We start from the raw sequence: 21,184 nt of genomic DNA on the forward strand, positions 1-21,184 counted from the left end.
ATCATGACTGGAAGGATGATGCATTGGTGGATTAGGCTAGTTATGGTTCTTAATCTGCAATGAAGTATAGGATATACACTGTATAACCTGTTATGAAATTGCCTTACGTTGTAGTACAAGATAAACCAGAAATTAGCATTTTGATGACCAATGCCATCATGACAAGTGTGTGCCAACTTATGATGTGAATAAACTGTGGCCGTTCTAACACCACAAAAGGTCTTGGTGTACATAATTGATGGAAAAGAAGGAACAGCAGGTGGGCCCATGAGTTGCTCGCACAGCTGGGAGTAGGGGGATTAGCGCTGAGACACCAAGTGCTTTACTAGCCTGAGAAAGAAGCTTGGGGATCCAGTTCTTGAGCTCGCTATAGGTGTCCCAGTGGCAGGCCCTTAACCAAGCTTTATGCAGGTTAATCTGTTCCACCAACATATCCAAGATTACAGCATAACCTCGTCACTTTCCTTTAAAATACTGTATCAACTAAGCTGAATGTACTTGTAGGAACTATAAATGTTCTTGGAGCCAGTAATCTCTGTAGCACAAGTGCTTGTCACATTCTGTTGTTAACTCAAAGGTTTCCAGTTTGAACACCCTCCTGAGACAGAATGTTTTTCTTTGTAGACTGTGGAAAAATGCCACCTAAAAAAAACCCACAAGTTTTGCTTTTAATCAACTTTGACTGATATTTCAGAAAAATACTCCCCTTGATTCCTTTTGCAAACAAGGAAAACTGTGGTATCCGTATTGATATCATTGAGGCTGGATTACTGTAATGCTCTGTTTACCAGCGCCTCAAAACGCAATATCCAAAAACTGCAGTCTGTTCAAACTGCTGCAGCAAGAGTACTCTTAGAAATCTCTAAATTTATCTCTGTGACCAAAGCCTCATTTCATCTCCACTGGCTGCCGGTAGCAAATTGGATCCAGTTAAAATCTCTCTGCATTGCTTTCAAATCATTGAAAAATCTGGGGCCAATGCAACTCGCCAACCATCTTAAACCTTACATCCCAGCAAGATCCCGCAGGCCAGCTGAGCTCGGGAATCTTGTTGTCCGAGAATAAGAAGGGCCAGGTGGGGTGGTAAGAGCTTCACCAATACAATAGTTAAACTGTGGAACTCTCTACCAACCTCACTAAAAAAAGAGACATAGCTGCTAAAAGATCTGCTAATATTTAGAAAGGTTCTAAAAACCTGGCTGTATGGGCATAATGCTTAATCTACTCGAGCCGAATCCGGTTGTTCTAAGGTTAGCGCCTAGACACCTTAGGGTATTGTTGCGCTTTATAAATACATCATCATTATCACATCTATTAGAGCATGTTTTTCAAATGAAATTAAAAATTTGTTTTCTTTAATTTTTGACATTACTTTGCGGATCGAGAAATGACTGACCAGGCCTGCGGATGATGACAGGATGAAAAGAATATATAAATGAAACTTGATCTTTAAAGTGATTTCAAGTCAGAGAAAGGGGTCCAATGGGTAATATTCAACTTTAATTTAAAAAATAAGTCGTTTTTTCATGGTGTGAAGGCATTGATCAGTTTCACAAATAAGGATGCTGGATATTTGTCTGCGCTTGAACCAACAATGTTTACCCTGTGAGGCAACACATTTCTCACTCGCACCACTACCTCCTGTCTTAATAAGCAATATTAATATTCCTATATGAGAAACCAAGCTCTGCGTAGAAATGGCAAATCAAGCTGTGCACATAAAGTATTTTAAGTAAAGAAAACTAGGGATATCTGAGGCGAGCACTGAGGTGGAAGCAATTGTAGGGGGGGCTTTTGCTGCACCCCACGCTTGTAACTCTTCAGACTGCCAGGCAGGAAGGGGCAGTGCATAGGTGTATAGCAAGTGGAGTGAGGGAAAAGGGGCAGAGTCTAGCACAGACAACAGAAAGGTAGTGGAAGGGAGAAAAGGTTCTACTATCAGCAGCGAAGCAAAAGGTGGAAAGGGGGTTGGGGCCTAGCACTGACATTCAGTAAGTAAACAGTGGAAGGAAGCAGGACCTAACACTGATGTAGGACAGGGAGGGTGGAAGCGGAGAGATGGGGAGCCAGGAGCCATGGTAAAGCAGGGTTTCTACCAGCACTGAAGTATGGTGGAAAGGGGTTAAGTTGAGTTCTAGCATGGGAGGAGGGGAGAGATGAACATGATTAGATCTTTCAGACACAACATGAAACAAGCACCCCCAATCCCCACCAAACCTTTCCTAAGTGGACCACCCTAAAACCTCTTACTCATACTAAGTTTAACAACATCCGTACCTCTCTCATGGCTGCCTAGTATGAAAGCAATATTGTTCACTCATCCATTGCAAAATACCTGTATTGAAAAGCCTTCATACCCTCTATAAGGTGACATCAAAGTAATATAAACTCTCTCATTGACCAAAAACACTACAAACCCAGATGAACTTGCCAAATACCATCTTCCATTTATCTATATTAAATTATAGTGAAAGCTGTCTCCATTCAACTCAGATCAGCAAGAACAACCTGCCCCAGGACTAACTATTTAGCTGCAGATCATACTGCAGCACAGAGACCATAACCATTTACATAGTTGGTTAGGCCTACTTGAACACCAACTGGAATGATCTGTACCTTCTGATCCTACTCAAACACTCTCCAAACTTTGACACAGTCAACCACAAAGCATTACACACTAGAAATAAACCTGGGCATCTCGAACATGGTCCTGTAGTGATTCACCTTCTGCTTCGCTAACAGTTCATCCAGGTGGTAACCTCAATCTCAAAAACTCAGAATGCAGCAATGGCCCTTTCTATCCCACAACAGTTTCAACCTTTACATGTAACCCATTGATCAATGATCACTGACAGCTCCACCAAGATCTGTTACCATTACCATGCCACAAAATGCACCTCTCCACTTCTCACAATTTAGTGACCAAAAATGTGTTTTAATCTCATTCACAAGTGGATGTCCAACTTCTTTCTGTTTGCCAATAGTACTAATCTAAAAAAAATTAAAGTCCAAATATCTGAAACCTGCACTACTTTACACCTCAACTGTTATCCAAAACAAAATCCCTTGGATTCATTCTCAAAATTATATAGTCTTTTAAGAACAGATAGCCAATAAAAGCAAGCTTGATATCAGCTCTTATGAAGAAATTGAAATTGTTTTATGGAACTAACTTCAGGACAACAGTCTAAGCCTTTGTCCTCTCAAATCTAGATCGAATTAGCATCTTGTTCTACGGTCTCACTAACACCCTATTCCATGTTCACTGCTCTGTTGTCATCTGGCTAGGTTTGCAGTATATAAAAATATACATTCACACAGTATTCATAACTGCTCATGGTTAGTGGCCTATGGCAAGGTGAATATGAGATTATGACTGGTTCATTGAGGATGTCTTTTTAGCTTACATTTTTGGTTTGTTGCTTTATTACATATTGATAACAGTTCATAGTGATTGATGTATATGTTTTCCACAGCTGTATTATTTTTTTTTCAGAGTGTGGAAGGAGAGCACCATGAAAAGGCAGTGGAGCTTCTGAAAGCTGCTAAGGAGAGTGTGAAGCTTGTAGTGAGGTACACACCAAAAGTTCTGGAAGAAATGGAGGCACGATTCGAAAAACTGCGCACTGCCAGACGCAGGCAGCAGCAACAATTGCTAATCCAGCAGCAGCAACAGCAGCAGCAGCAGCAACAACAGCCACAGCACAATCATATGTCGTAGGTGAGAGCTTTTATTGCTGGTGCTTCATAGTGTGCATGATTTATATTCTCTTTTAGGGGAGAGTTCAATATATCCATATTAGGCAGTAATACACATTGCACTTATAGCAATTCTTATTTTAAAAACTGTATGTAGAATTCTGTGTATTTATTACAAGGCACAGTGGGGTAAGGGCTGGTTGTGCTCATATGCATGTCTATCACTTTGTGACAAGGGATTAACATGTACACACAAATGCACATTTCACCCTTGCAATCCAGACTTTAAGAGTGTTTCCAAGACAACAGAGCATTGTGAAGCCAGAGACTGATCACCACTTCCTGATGTACAACTGATGTTGGAGTGCCCCTACTAGTCTTTAAAGGCACCTGTCATGGAATATCAGACATTTCAACGAAAACATTTACATAGAGGTATTTTAGAATGCATCCATTACACTAATGACATTTACATCACATTGTAATGTACCTCTATGAAAATTATATTTACATCGCAAACATTTACATTGCATGTTTTACAATGCATTGTAATCTCATGTTTATTTTTCATTTCATGCTTTCACTGTAAGTACGTTTTAAAAGTGTTTGCATTCTATTTAGGACAGGAATGTGTTCTTTTCAATTAATTTTCATTTATTATTATAATTTATTTATTGAAGAATATTGTTCATTTCAGAATTGGGTTATAAAAGTGATGTGGGGCAAAGGGGGGAAGTAATTAGATGAAATAAGTATTTCTAATTTATCTGAATTTAAATTTGATTCTATTTATTATGGAATTTTTAAAGTGACATAGGGGCAAAGTGTGGTGAGATATTTCTTTAGACATTATAATGTTTTCTTAAATTATAAAATGTACTAACATTAATTCAACAGAAATTGAATTAAATTTAACACAAACAGTTTTAAAAGGTTTAAGTTTACCGAAGAATTCCTACCCTGACTATGCATACAGTATTACAACAATTTTAGAACTGACCATCTGCTTTTTAGTCAATATATTACAGACTTCATATCTCTCTAAGGGTCATATTATCAAGCGGCAGCGATAATTATCGCTGGCTGCTCTTAGCGAGAAATTATTTGTCGCCGGCTATCGCTGGCAATTATCGCCATGCTATTTCTGTATCAACAACGCATAGCACAATGGCGATAATTTTCCAGCGATAGCGGTGTTTTCCATGGAACATCGCTGGTTTTTCAGCGATGTTCATGGGAAACGGCAATAACCTTGCTGATACGACCCTGTGGTCGTATCAGCAATATCCACCCCCAATGGTAAGTATAACTAAGTCAGCTTTTTTGCAGACGTTAGTTTAACGTCTGCAAAAAATGCATGGGCCTGCTTGTAAATATCGCGATGTGCACATGAGCGATAATTTACGAGTACTGCCCAGTGACGCCCACTTTGCATCTCATTAGAGATGCAAAGCGAGGCGTCGGGAAAACGGGTGCTAACATGCGCTAATGCATGTTAGCATCCCCTTGTAGATAGGGCGATGTAATATTCGCCGCTTTTTTGGCTTTTAAAGGCAAAAAAGCGGCAAAATGGCCCTTGATAATATGCCTCGAGATCTCTAAGGATTGTGTCCTAACCAAGGGAAGGGAAAAGAACAAATTGGGACTCAGAAAATAGTGAATGAGATTAATGGAAATATGTTATATGCATTGTTGGCACTGCTACAGAATGCGTGTGTTTCCATGTGAGAAAATCCTAAAAGGATTGATTGATTAAGCCGGCCACGTGTCTCTGAGAGACAAGATTCGAAGTCTCTGAGTTAGGCAAAGGAGGTCCCCACATTCCCCACTATCTAAGTCTCACATACATAGTTCTGGGACATCTGTTATCTGATTATGCTGAACAGTAATACAATATAGATATTAAATAGACAAGGAGAGAGCAGGGATCATAGCGGAACTTACTTGAATGAAGCCCACCTTACTACAGTAAGACGATTGCCTTGAAATGACTAGAACCATTTTAATTCTGGATAACCTCACCTTGGTAGAGAAAGCCACAGAGGACTTAGAGGGCTGCATGTGAAGCATCTTGACACTCATCTTTTCCACAACCCGAATTTAAGAACAATACTTCCATTTACATGAGATTATTGCATTCACTTACTAGCATGATTTGAAAAAAGAAGCTTACTTTAATGTCCTGTAATCAGCAGTCTGAAAGAAAAATAATAGAAATCCCTTAAACGTTGTATAATTTGTTCTTGACTTGGAATTTGTCTTATAACTCAAACATTAAGCAGTTCACTCTTTTGTGTTCCAACAGTTCACTACTATGTGATTAGCTAGGTTCTTACGATTTTTCATAACAGAGTGCATGGTTAAATCCAAGTCACTGTAAGAAAGGTACAATGTTTTCTTGAATGGTAAAAAACACAATCTAAGCCTAACACTTGAACTAACATTGTTACGTCTAGGTTTAGAGGTCCCCAGCATTCAATATGTTAACCGTCAAGTGTTTATGTTTTAATTTTATTTGCACTGCTAACCACCCTGCTTGGATGTCAGTGGACATTGGTACATATAAGAGTGAGTGATAAGGTGGAATAGAGAACATTTGTAAGGGCTTGGTGGGAAGAACCAATCAATTATCCAGTAGAGATGGACAGTGTCTGGAACTTACATATCACTTAGACTTTTCTTAACATGATGACAAAGTCTTGAGGAAAAGCAAGAGGCCCAAGAGCTCAGTCTTGATGAAGACGTGGAGCTGGTCTTACGTGTCCGACTGAGCAGGAGGTTTGGGATCAAAATGGAGACAGCTATTTTGAATAGGATGTGATTCTTTGAGGACTTTCTCAATTTGAGGAAGTGATGTTTAAATTTCAGTTGTAGAAGAAGTTAGTTAAATCTTTACTGTTTGGTAAGATAGAAATATTACAATATATACAACACAGATTAAAAACATAAAGTTTACAATCTAACAGTCTCGTCCTGCTAAAAATCACAAACAAATAAATGCAATCATTCCTTAATTAACAAAAGTGTAAGTCAAAATCACATTAAGTTTAAAAATCTACACAATTAATGATTATTGTACCTCAATGAAGAAAGATTTTAATTTGAGTCCATGTTGCCTGAAGCACCCAAAATAATTTCACAATTCCTCACTATTTTCATGGTTTGAATGCTTAGATGATTTGTTGACCCCTGTTTGATTGGCTGAATAAAGGGTAACTCCATCTTGTAGACAAAATGTCCCCTTGCACAGAACAGCATATGTGAAATTTGTCAATTGTCTTCTTCAAAGAGTCCCAAATAGGAGGAAATATCTACAAGTTTAAAAAACCACCGTGGTATTATTATGAATCTAGATTGAAGATGATAATTAGAAATGAAGAGAATGGCGAAGCGCCAAACTCCTCCTGAAATAATGGAAGGACAACAAATCAAGGTCAATTTCCCAAAGTAGAATTAAGTAGGTTTCAGCTGCCACAAGCAAATATCAGGGGAAAAAATTAAAGCAAGGGGAAAATAATAGAACACATGCAGTGTGATACCTCCTTGATTTAGAACTGTTGTGGTATATTTGGTTCTATTAGAAACTGACTTCACAGGAGAAGACCTTAATTCATCTTGGATTGTGATCTTCAGACTACAAATCCAAATGAATTACAGTGGCCATGAATCATCTTGTGTATGAGTCATCATTTTTTACAGATTGCTTTTTTATATTTCAAGACTACATAGTTTTGCACTTTCGGGATTTTTTGAAGAGGTATGCTGGGGATACCTGTGTGTAGACCTTTGCAATAACCCCAGCTACACATAGCCTCCATGAAGATTTAGGCAATGTATGAAGTGGGGCAGTAGAAAATCCCCTTTTAGAATGTGTAGCTGAAGAATGCTTTTTGGAAACCTCAGACACATATGGTATGATACATTTCATTACTGTTTTTGGCTCTCGTCCAGTTCTCTTTCCTTCTCCTAAAGGTTGCAAGTATGCTTTGATAAATATTGTCTCTTTGTTATTTATCCTCCATCTTATTTTCAGATACTATACCGCTCTTGCTAACTCTCATTACTTATGGGCCCTCCTTTGCTATCACGTATGTGACACTATTTCTTCATCAGTATGATTGTCACTATCCAGCTTGAAAGTGTTTATTCAAAAGTTGTCTCTGTGCAAACTCGTGGGGAACAAACCCTCCAGAATGATTGGGTAGTTTTTCACTTGAAACTTTTTCCATTCCTTCCCTGATCTTTTCTCAGTAGCCTCCTTGAAAACAAAACTTACCCAGTGTTAGTAATTTATCAATTTCAATTAAGAGTATCTCCAGCATTTAGCATCAGTGTTTAGACTTGTGTGAATAATCTTGAGGTCGAGGTAGGTAGCTATTGTACAGATTCTGGAGCTTCTGAATCTTCAAGTTTGTCTTTCTTACTTCTGCGTTGTAGCATTTCATAACTTTCGCTAATTTTTCGTAAGAGAACTGATATTGAGGCTTTAGCAGCAATTGAATCTGTCGAAGGCATGTACATCATGAGAAATAGCTATCCATAGTCCCTATCTAGCCAATATTTACCGAATTATGAATTAGTCTCGTTTTGTTCAGCATTTTAATCTGATATAGTTTTATTCTTAGGGTTACTCATAAAGAAAATACATTTACAGATCTTAAGAATGCTAAACAGATTCGTATCATTTTTTAGTTGCTCTTTATAGAATAATGAGCTAAAGTTGTATATTTTGACTTTACCCCCTATTTGAATTCCTTTGTTTTCTAAACGTTTCATAAAATAAGGTTACACAGTTGCCTATGTTCCTTTACAGTTCTGCCTGTGAGGAGTCATGTTCCTTTTAAATCGGAGTCTGTAAGGGCTTATATTCATTTTGGAGAAACATGGGGCTAAATGAGATCATTATAAAGTCAAGTACTTTTTCTCAATTTCTGGTACTTCTATTCCTCCTATTTTGGAGTCCATTTGGAGTTCAGTGTATTTCATTATGTTGTCCATTCATCAATTTGTCTCCAAATAAAAGTTGGAGGCCTCTGTACATATCGGCCATCAGAGCCTGAATCTTTGTTAAAAGCATGATTCCAAATTCTTCGATGTATTGGAATAATAAGTATAATTTGTTTTTATCTAGACACTTAATTTGAGTTATTTCACCTCTGTATTGTAGTTTTTTCTATAGTGCATCGATTTCATCATTCACCATATCTTTGAGAACTCAATTGTTTTAAATATCTAGGCGGTTCATGTTTTTTACAGTGACAAGTATAGATTATAAGGTTGCTGTTGAACTTAAATGCAGTTTGTGATAGGCCTCAAATGTCCTCTGTTTTATCTTGTATCTTGAAAACAAAGATGTCCTGAATAACTCTCATCAATGGTTTTATCAGCTGTGTTAGGCTTGATAGAAAGTCACTATTATCTCATATTTATGGACAATGGAAATAGTGTCACCAGAGACCGATTAGATACTTTCTAGCTTAGAATTGTTTCTAATTGCAAATGATCGATGTATTAAAAACTATGTTGCAGAATTAGGATGCAGGGGCATCTTTTCTTTGTTCTGATATCAAACAAGTCACAGTTAAATATATCCATGGGAACTCATTTGTTCAAATGCATTATAATATAAAAAGGTCATGTTCTCATTTTGTTTATATCCTTTTTCTCAAATTTTAAAATATATTATAATGTATTGGTTGGTAACTTGCCCACATGGGACAAAATCACGAGAGTATGATTAACACAACTAAACTATGCTAGATTTCAAGGTGCTTGGGTAGGAACAACTAGTAACAGGCAACAGCAGAAATGAAAGAGGTGGTGGAATTGATACATCCAACAAGATTTAGGGCGTAATTTAGATCTTGGTGCGACTTGTCCTGCTGTTGCTTTCTTGGCTGTCTTCCTGCACGTTGTCTTGGCAGTCCGCCCACTCGATTTAGATGTTGGCGCGTATTGGGAGAAAGGACCGCTACAGTCCTGCAGACTCCGCCGAGACTCCTGCTCCCATGTCGATGGCGGTGGAGCCAGAAGCAGCTTTGGGAGGGAGTCACACCCACCTTTCTGCCATCCAGATTATGATGTGCCTTTTCTTTGAGCCTTTTCTCGCGGGGGCACCGCCATGCATGAGTAGGCGGAATTGAAGGAAAAGAGGTACAAACTCACCTTGTTTCGGGGTCCCACTTCAGAACCCATCAGAACACCAGTGTCCAGGTCCTTCCTGTGCTGCTGCTCCCGACCACAATGATCAGTAACCCCGTTGTCGCAGGAATCAAAGGTAGGCTTCAATATCACTTGTCTTATGGTTAGTTAACATTCAGCATAATGAACAGTACACATTACCAACATACATTACGACACATACACAACACATACATGTGCTTTGGGATAATGATACTTAGTACCTACCTGTTTTCACACCAGCAGGACCTCCCTAAGGCATGATTCCACCACCAGGAGACCACAGCACAAATTGTGCATCTAAATTGGCGGGAACCCGCCAGGCCAACCACAGCGGTGTCCTGTCAGCCAGCAGAGAAGACTGCTGCAGCGCTAGGAAGCATGGCTATAGCGGCAAAAACTAAATGCACCGGTCGGACTGCCATGGGCTTGAGGGCTGCCGCCTCAGTGGGACAGCGGCGTGCCTGCCAAGATCTAAATCAGGCCCTTATTATTTTGGTGAAGAAATAACATTTTCTTTCCATCCATTCTGTGGCATAATTTCGTATGCTTTTAGATGATTTCCTTTAGCAGAGTCCCTTAGACTATTTTAAAACCTTCTATCTTAACTCTGAATCCTCAGCCTTCCACATCTAACCAGATTCAGCTGTTTTGTTGTATCTTGGTATGCAAACTGGAGCTCAACCTGCTTTGTTGAGCTTACACATGAAATGTGACCTTTCTGTTATCATAGATCCTTCTTCTATCTCCAAGTACAACATTTAGTTATTGATATATGGGTATCTTGCCATTGCAAATCATTAACTTTATCTGTTATTTCTACATTATATTGGATGTTTTTAATTGTGGCTATTTTATGGTTAATGTGTTTGTATCCGGCTCTACCTCAAAAACCATCTCCTTTGTACTCTAGGCTTTCACGTTTTCATTATAGATTGCATCTTCTAGACGCTAATGTGTAAATTGCTGTTACAACGTGTTCCTGCACAAATTCTGCTTAATGGGATCGTCAGATTCTCCTATAATATGGTCTTTTGTGACCAGCATTCAGGCTGACTCTGGGAGGCAATAACATATATCCCTTTTTAGGTCGAGCATTTGAGACCTATTGTAATTTATTATGTTGGGTTAAAGCCACCCCCCAGCTTTTGATTTGTTTGTTTCAGCGTCCTTCAAAAATCCTTGCTTGCCAGTGGTGAGTCCTGCTTCTTTGTACCTCCTTTCTCTCTTCCGTTCCTCCCATGCAGCAGGGACTAATTACTGTCTCATCACACTACAGTTCTTTGTCTGTTCTCTGGGGGACTATTTTTTTCTTTGTTTTCTGCTCTGTTTCTGTTTGCCTGTGTGTAGTTTCAGCACCATAGCTGATTACATTTAAATATAGTTTTCCCCCTCCCACCTCCTAATTCCACAGTTTTATTGGGGGTACTTTTTTGCCATGCCTCCCTCTTCGTGGTTATATTTTTGAGGCTTTTAAGCAATTTTCGATTTTGACAGTCATTTGGGCTTCTTTTTAGTAGGATGTTAGTTTGGGTTTGGGCTTTGTTTTATGGAGGATTGGGCTTGTTCCTCTTGTGAAAGCTTCTGCTGCTACAGCGCGCTCTGTGTACAGGCAGCATGTTTTAAAGGCCCATGCACTGGGCACTTGATGATGAAAACGTGCCCCACCCCTTTCCACAACTTTTATTTTCCTTGCAACATCTACAAGCACCGCACGCTTTAACTTTAGCGGCCGCGCCACTTCATTCCTTTTTTTTCATTAGTCAGTGTTGCAGCTGGCTCCTCGTTGCCGTCCCGCACCGGGCGCTTGCAAAACGTTCAGCTTTAGCATCAATACGGGCACCATGCTTAATATTTCAGCAGGCGTTCGCTTTACTTTCTGACCTTTCCAATGCTTGTTTTTAGTGTGTCGCACTCTGTCTCCCTTTGCGGAAAGAGTTATGGTGGAGGAAGTCAGGCAATAGCCTGCAGCCCGGAAGGATAGCGTGCGGCGCGAGTTGGCCTCTACAGCATTGGTTTGTTTTCGATGAGTGGCGTTGTTACTTCCTCCCCGTCTCTGGAAGTGCTGGTGCATTAACCATGCCCACCCCCGCCTGGTGCCGGACTCCCTGGGTGGGGGCAACTTCTCTACGTGCCCACCCCTCCATGCAGCGCCTCTGTGCACTGTCACTGCTGCCATGCAGCATGGTCCAGGCTTGGACCTTTCTTCCCCAGGTTCTAAATGTTTTTTTCTTTACTCCTGTACTGCACCCAACCTATCCTGAATGCACAGCAACATCTGACATTTCTGTTGCGTTCGGGCACCACACGGTAGGCTGACATCATAATTGGGCCAGGGGGAGTGCACTGGGCTGCATAACCAGATCATAAAGTTAGCTAGCAGTTAGCTGCCCAAACAAGTGGAGCCACGCAACACAGCACTTTAAGAAGGGCCTGGCCACCATGCTGAGCTTCACCGGTGCCCTCATGATTGTAGCCGCCATTGGCACCCAGTTATGGATTCGAGGCACGATGCTCTAAGATCGGTGTGCAACTGGTCAACACCATGGGGGAATTGCTTGAGAAGTTCATCGGTGAGATCCAATGGGGCCTGGCTGCAGCAACGCACAGCCTCTAGGCAGCAGCCTAGGTTAGTGCCCTTGCATTTCTGGTGCTTGCGTACAGCAGTTTTAATATCTTAGAGTTTCTTGTTGCTCAAATAGGCGTATTTCCTATTATTTATATATGTTTCTCTTGTCTATATTGCTTGATTTTGTTCGTATGATAGTGTCACTCATAATCTTTGATGCGTGCCCATTTAAAGTTGGTGCTATATAAAAATGCAAACATTCTACTATAAAATGTGACATTCCTGCACCAACCACAGCTTGAGGGGCAGTGGTTGTGGAGGGCGGGGCTGGCCCAACATCGGACCTGCACTGCAACTCTGCTGGCTAACACTAGCTAGTTGTCTTCTGTGGCAAGGGCCAGCCTCAGCCTCTGAAACTCATGCGCTGGGCCCAGCACGTACTGAGCTGATTTAGTCTCTGCTGTGTTAATCATGGCACGAGCCCCGGATTGATGCAGGGGTGCTCCTGTCAGCTGACAACTCGTGTGAGAATGAAGTGCACTTAACAGGACGGCTACTCCTGTCCACTCCTCCAGTGTGCACTGCCGCCACAGGTGAGGCATGGCAAAGCACTCTGCCATTCTTGTTGCAAGTGTTGGGCATGACGGACAGAGTTTCATCAGTGCTCATTGGTGGTGGGATCTCGTCAAAATAGGAAGCGTTATCTCTGCCCACCACACATGGAAGCCATCATCAATTCCTGCTTACAGCTATTAAAACAATGGTGAAATTTCAGTGATATACAGCATATGGTAAACTGTCGCATACTGTCATGGGACAGCGTACTTCAGCTGTATCCGCGCATATAAATTACAGGACATTTAAAGTAGCACTTTAGTAGGTTTAGTGACATACCTAATCCAGTGAGATATTCCACTGAGCAGTTCAAAGCTGCAGCAGACATCACAAAATAATTCCACTATGTCTGTTGGTGGTTGTTAGAGGTTGCGGACTGGGGAAAGAGAACTGTGTGTTTTTCTCTGCATTAGAAGCCCCTTTATATCTGGTGCATTGTTCTGTGCTTCACAGACCGTGCAAATACGTGTGCATTGATTGCTTATCCTATAAAATACTATTTATGTAGGGACAACATATTTTCAAAAAGGACATTTTTGCATTACATTTGTTTAAGGTGTTTCTAATACAACATATGTTTTTAAGTTTGAAAAGCAGATGCATCAATTGCTGATCAGAGATCGAGTATTTTTGGATTATTTCTTGGCAGGTCTTGTTCTTCTTGTGGTAACCAGATGTAGCTCGCTTTGATGCAGAAGGTGCATTTGCACCGGGGCCTGTTTGTGCAAGGCTTCCTCTGATCCCCATTGTATCTGGGTTTTTTTTTTTTTTTAAATTACCCTTCTGTTTTGCCAATGAACACATTTACATTGTTTGCCTAGTGGTTAATGCACCCTTGCTGTGCCTCTGAATGTACTATCACGTTTATAAAACTCTTGCACACCAGCAGCAGTGGGAGGCGGGAAGCAGCGTCATGGCAAGGGATGCTTCTGTGGCAACCATCTTCTGTTACTGAAAAGAGTCATCTAAAGGCTATTTGGAAAGGATGAGGTTTGAGATGTTTTATCTTGGAATTTGGTGATGCGATAACTTGGGTTAGATGAGCCCTCTTTTTGATAGAGGAAGTCAAACACAGGTAATGGAAATCATGAATTAGGATGTTTTGCTAAGAGCCTATATTTTGTCTGATAACTTTTTATTTCTATCAAAGTGGGGAGGCACCCTGCTCAGTCTAATACTTTGTTTACCCTTAAGTGAACTTCAATCTGCTTCTTAATGTTGCATATGTATGGGAATGTCTCAGATTGCCTTCACACACTGGGTATGAGCAACTCATCTTCTTCAGAAATTCCCGATTTTAGAGCATGTTCATATATGTATGTGACTTCTATTTTCCGGGTCTGGAGGGGAAATTAGAAATGGTCTGAGAGTGCCCCAGAATTTGAAAACGTTACATTCTCAACATTAAAGCATAAAAGGGCTCAGGTCAGATGCTAGTTTGTACTCTAATGCCATTATCCACATTCCCATTTTATATGTGACTGTCTTAGTTGGAGATGGACAGGGCAGGAGACGAAACAAAATGGTAAAAAAACCTCCTGAATGTCCACTTCACCTGCCCCTTCCCTTTACTTTATTGAGAGCTCCACTGTGCATCAAAGCAAACAGTGATGCTACTTTTCAAGTTTCAAGAGGGGTTTGCACCAGTATTCTGAATTATTTTGGGGTTTTTCTGCTCTTCTTATGTCACCACAAGCAGGATTCAAAGGATGCTTGGCATGCAGCAAATATATTTAAAGTATTTTCATTTTGAAAGTATGCGTTATTAAATAATAATTTAAAGTTATTATCCTCTTATGTTATTTAATTATGTGATCATATGTGATCATACTAACTGTTCTTTTTTTAATTTAATTTTTAAACTTTATTTATGTTTTTCGAGTATAATAAGCACATAACACAGATTTGAGAATAATGGTTACAGACAAAAGTAAAAGGGTATTGATTATATACTACTCCCGTTGGTTCACAACCATACTAACTGTTCTTCATCGCTTGAATCCTAATCCGCATATTTCCTCCTTGGTCATCTGTTAATTTCGGTCAGAGTTTATAAACTGTTTAAAAGCCTGACTTCCATTTATATTCATTTAGTCACATGGAGAATAGCCTCTTTGTGTCCTTTTTTCTCATCTGCCCGATCTCTTTGGAAGTGTAAGGGGGTTGCATCAATAGTACCACATACTCTATTTCTTTAGGACATGGTGGTCTATTGAATTCACCTATCTCTTAATCCGTACATCTTTTATACCCAAATACACTATTGGATTTTCTTATGAATCAGACAGACATGTTAATGCTATTGATGTGTTTTATGAGCTGCCTCATAGGTTATGCCTCAAACATTTCACAAAATGTATACATTAGGCTACAGCTATGAAGCCAGTACTCAGTCTAGCAAAACCATCAGGCAATATCTTTAACTGAACCTGGGTCCTGAAGCCACCAACAGAGCTTGACCTTTAGGAGATGCACATGACACGGCAATGCTATATATCTCTTAGATAAATAGATAATTATGGTATCTGTTCTTTATCAGCATCACAGATGGAAATAGAAATGTGCTTCTATATTGCAGTCCCAGCAATTTCCCCCTTCCATTGACATTGTCAACTTTAGAAGTGCTTTAATATGGCAGTCCTTGAAAGAATTGTGTTTTTTAATATAATTCCTAGTTTTACGAGTTATGGCCAAATAGACTTTTTGAAGCTCCTTGGTTCCCAAAGGTTAATTGAATGATTTTAATGTTATATTTTATTTTGAAAAATATATATAAATATTTTTTAGAAATATATATACATATATATATATATATATTCAAAAAAACACAGTTCGCTGGTCTCCCTGCCGCTTTCACGGTGGCGGGCTCAAGCGAGGTAGCGATCCTCCTACAAAGCTTCCAAAACGCCTTTTCGTATCCAAAAAGCAGTCATGAGCCCAGCTCCATAAGCGTGATATCTTTATTTATAAAATGGCAAACAAACGCCTGACGCGTTTCGGTGCAGCCGCACCTTGGTCACGGGTAATCGATAGTTTGTACACAGTGAAAGATATAGTGTTTAAACAATAACATAGAAGTAGGATTACCTGCCCCAACTCGGTATCAAAGACATTCAAACTTGGCATCCATTTTGAAGTGGTCAAATTACAAATGTTATTGTTATATATACATTGCTGTTGCCACAAATTTTCAATATATTGTATAAATGCCAATGTCCTTGGCTGGTGGGAGGAGCCGGTGGCTGGTAACATCTCGGCCTTTACCCACAATGTTGTTCTCTGGGCTAGATACATAGATGACGTATTCTGTATCTGGAAAGGGGAAAGAGATGACGCTATGCGATTTGTTGCCAGATTAAATGTAAATGACTGTAATTTGACATTCACATGCTCAATAGAAAAAGAAACAATTGAATTTCTAGATGTAGTGGTGAAGGTTAACAAAGGCAAATTGGAAAGTAGGCTGTTCCGAAACTTAACAGCAGGAAATACCCTTTTGCATGCGGACAGCTGCCACCCAAAGAATTTGATCCGTAGTATACCGTACGGAGAACTTTTAAGGGCAAAAAGAAATTGCAGCACACAATCAGATTTTGAATTGGAAATGTCAAACATGAAAGAAAGATTTTTGGAAAGAGGATACTTAAACAAAATAATAAAAGAAGCATGTACTAAAATAAAAACAGTTTTGAGGGAAGACCTTTTAGATCGAAAAACTTTAAAACGAGAAGACGATGAACCAATCAGGTTCATCACTGCATATTCTAGTCAGTCATGGCAAGTCAGAAACTGTTTGAAAAAATACTGGCACGTTCTGAACATTGACCCAGTTTTGAAAAAAGCAGTGGGAAGTCAACCAAAGGTTACCTTCAGGAAATGTTTAGCTCTCAAAGACCTTCTTTGCAGTAGTATTGTGAAAGAGGAAGAAAAAAATCGGAGAGAAATAAAGGGATTTTTTACATGTAATTCATGTAAAGCATGTAAGAATAGTGTAAATCGGAAAGAATTCCCTTTATCTAAGAGTCATAAACCTTATGTGATTCAAAAACATTTAACATGCAAATCAGATTACTGTGTGTATGCCTTGTGTTGTCCATGCCCACTTGTATATATTCGGAGTACCATTCATCAAGTGAAGAAACGAGTTCTAGAACACACTAGGGCAATTATCAATGAAGATAAGCAATATCCAATTGCTAGACATTTTAAAGAATTACATGGGAAAAATGTCAATGTCTTACAGTTCTGTGCCCTAGATAGAATTCCTAAATTAGAAAGGGGTGGGAACAGAGTAAAAGAATTGCAACAATTGGAGTCCAGAATGATCATCAAGTATGATACGGTACAACCATTAGGTTTGAACAAGGATGAAGAGATGTCGGTTCATCTAGGTTAACCGTATCACAGAATAATACTGCTGCATATTGAAAACTCAAATTGTATTATAGTTTATAAATAAGAAGCCATGAGTTTGTTTTTTTAACCATTAATACACACTATAGTGATGGCACAATTTTGTATTTTTTGTAGGAGGCAAAACTGTCAGCGTACCGTTAAGAAGATTGACACACAGAGGCACAATGAAATTATGGTTTTGTTGAATTCAAATGAAGAAGTTATATTTTGAAAAGTTGAAAACTGTGGCCCACTTGGGCGAAATTTATATTGGCCAATGTAATGCCCACAGGGGCTAAATTTAAATAAGCAACAGGACTGTATATGTCTATGATGTGGTGATATCGATAAATTATGTGGTTTTGCAAAAATATCACCCGATAAGTCTGCGGTTACAATGCCCACTGGGGCGGGACCAAATAGACAAACGAATTTCATTTATTTATTCAAGTTGAACCCACACAGTAGTTACACAATGTTCTGTTTTGACATTGGCATTTATACAATATAGTGAAAATTTGTGGCAACAGCAATGTATATATAACAATAACATTTGTAATTTGACCACTTCAAAATGGATGCCAAGTTTGAATGTCTTTGATACAGAGTTGGGGCAGGTAGTCCTACTTCTATGTTATTGTTTAAACACTATATCTTTCACTGTGTACAAACTATCGATTACCCGTGACCAAGGTGCGGCTGCACCGAAACGCGTCGGGCGTTTGTTTGCCATTTTATAAATAAAGATATCACGCTTATGGAGCTGGGCTCATGACTGCATTTTGGATACAAAAAGGCGTTTTGGAAATATATATATATATATATATATATATATATATATGCCAACAATTTTTCTCCGTTTAAAAAGAAAAAATAGGGTCGCACTCCAGCGAGTTGTAATAATCCTTGGTTTTTATTCACAAATCCACAGGTTCCGAGATGCACAAAGGAAACCAACGCGTTTCGTCAGCGTCCGCTGACTTGCTCACGGTTAATTTACAACTTTCAAATCAAGTTTTTTTAAACAAAAAGACAGGAAATTGACACACCTTTCCTGTCATGTGCGGGGTGGTTTGGAGTTCCCCGGATTTCTGGGAAATGTAGTCCCGTTCATTAACTCACATTTGTTTATATGTTCATTTGGATTTGTTAACGCGAGGCTAAATGTCACAAATGAAATTAAATGCAATGCCATTGAGGATCAAAAATGAAACAAATTTCATGGTTAAACCCAAAACCAAATGTTATTAATTTCAACCTTGCATCGTAAAAAAAAAAACCCTCTAGTGGGTCGTCATTGCTGTATTGTCAATTTCAAAACCACATTGTAAATGAATATCCTCTAGTGGATCGACATTGCAATATGTCCTCCGGTGGGCCTATATCTTAAAGACAGTACTAAATTTAGAAAATCATATTCATAGTGAATTACAAGAACTTATTAGCACAATGTAACCATTTTGTTCAAATATAAAACCGTATTAAATGAAAAAAGTCAATGTGATTTTGTGTTACTGTCTAAAGATGTATGTATAGTTCTTCCGACTGGTTCAGACCAAACGGTGTCATGCTTCTAAAGTTTCCAAAAAAAAAACAAAAAATCCTACCTTCCCATTAATGCTACCTTACAGTGAGCCCTAAAGGTCTTGCTTAACACTACTTTCTCCATAACCCTAAAACCTCCTTACTGTCCAGTGACAATCATTAGACAATACCCTTTCCTGAAATCTTACAACCTGTAACTACCCTTAAATGCTACCAAACTATGAAGTCCAATCGCTCTTACTGCTACCCTTGCTTGGGTACTCCATAGGATCATTTAACACTACCCTTCCCTGAACAAGAAAAACTTTCCACGCCTTGATCCTACCTACCATTGAACCCTGAAAAGCTCTTATTACTCTCTAACACTATGCTTACCTGAACTGGGAAAACCCCTAAATACCCCTTCATACTATCCTTCCATTGACCCAAACCCTTACCACCCTTTACTGCTACCTTTCTCTGAACCTGACAAACCTGTTAACTCTACTCTTTCCTGAACCATGCAAACATCTTACTATATTTAATGCTATTTTTTTATTTTATGTTTTACGGAGTTTTATATAGCGCAAACTTGACCCGAATAGGGTATCAGAGCGCTATACATAGCACCAGTTGCGTTACATGAGGACACATTCATTAAGTGATTTGCCCAGAATCACAGGATGGTCATAGTCATTGCCGAGACTCGAACCCAGTTCCCCAGATTCAAGGTCGACCACCATAGCCGCTGGAGACAACTCCTCTTCCTTTCCATCCTTGCATGCTCCTATGCATTCTCCAACACAGATCTCTGATCAAGTGTCATGTACAGGGAGTGCCAATGGTTTTCCATTGCAGAAAGATGAACCATTCAGAAGATGAGTTGAGTTTGTCAGTCATTTTTGTGGTACAACGTAACCCTAGGGGTGGTTCTATTTCAACAGTCTTGGCTAAAAATAGAGGCTAAAATGATTTAGAGATTCCATACAGCCACCAATGGTTGAAACAATTTGGATGAAATGTGGTCCTTGATATGATCTTTGTTTTTTTTTTAATAATGTACCTTATGCATTAATTTTCTAGAATCTTGCACTGTGAAAACATAATGTGACTTTTTAGCTCCTACTATGGTCCTATAATACCAGTGGATGTACTCAACCATAAATGGTGATGGTCTTCTACATATTAGAACTTTACATTTAGAGGAGCACTTACCTAAGCAGGACCAGATAGAGGCCAATTGTGTTATCTTAACTAAGGATTTGAGAGCAGTAGAATATTATACAATAATGTAATTTAACAAGGAAAATGATGGTACAATTGTTATGTAGCAGTATATTTAGGATTTTAAGATGTCCACCACTTTGAGATATAATTCATGAATTGTATTTGTTGAATTATTGTAAGGGGCCATTATACTGATTTACTATATGCTTGTAAATCTGGGCTTTGCACAAATTTCACTTGTTTCATCAACCGATTCACAATCGTTTACATGATTTGTTCCTACTATGCTTTGCCCCCGATGCATCGGCAGCACTGTTTTCACTCTTGGTTGGTCGCATCTGTTTGGATTCAGTCTGTTTGAGCTCAGCAGAGCTACAGATGCACACCCCTACTCCAATGCCACTTTGAATGAGAGTAAGATTAACTCTCCTGGTTTCACGATGGATTGCGACCCCCATGCTTGTTATTTCTGTTTATTTGCCAATGGCTTTATTTGAGTTGCTTTGTGTTTTGACCCTAGGTGACTTGTCCATCGGAAAAGGATTTATTATTGAAATTGGAACTATACAGTGAGTTTGTATATATATTGGTATTTCGACAGGCTTTATAGTGGTGTGTCCCCAATTGGCATATGCTTCCCTGCCAGGTAGCATACAGACTACGGTGTAGAAGGTACACTTTGGCACTGATAGTTTCGATAGCTCTTAGGTAGACTATTGTTTTTAACACATGCATGTTGGTATCTAATTAAACATATTGAGCACTGTCACCATTGATGGGCAGTGGAGAAGGATCTTTCGTGATGAACAAATGTAGGGAACTAGATACACCAACTGCAATTATTAGGAGGGTATGCAATAACCAAATGGGTGCGGCAACAGTCATTCCCTGCATGGTGGTTGAATGAGGCATGGACTCACCAGCACTATGAGCATTTGCTGTCACACGTGAGAGCTTTCCAGGCAATTTTATCAC

At 39.3% G+C, this 21,184-nt stretch overlaps 1 protein-coding gene across 2 annotated transcripts in view; it reads left to right on the forward strand.

Moving 5' to 3' along the window:
• Window positions 1-21,184, forward strand: part of LIN7A (lin-7 cell polarity scaffold A) — a 407,359-nt gene that overhangs the window by 353,457 nt on the left and 32,718 nt on the right. The window contains exon 5 of one of the 2 annotated variants that reach the window (XM_085652980.1): window positions 3,497-3,721. In XM_085652980.1, coding sequence (XP_085509106.1) covers window positions 3,497-3,721 — 225 coding nt within the window. The remainder of the gene's footprint in view (window positions 1-3,496; window positions 3,722-21,184) is intronic. The other variant, XM_085652978.1, reaches the window with a different exon arrangement.

The sequence above is a fragment of the Triturus cristatus genome, chromosome 4_1 (genome assembly GCF_964204655.1).
Source record: "Triturus cristatus chromosome 4_1, aTriCri1.1, whole genome shotgun sequence".
NCBI classification, from domain to species: domain Eukaryota; kingdom Metazoa; phylum Chordata; class Amphibia; order Caudata; family Salamandridae; genus Triturus; species Triturus cristatus.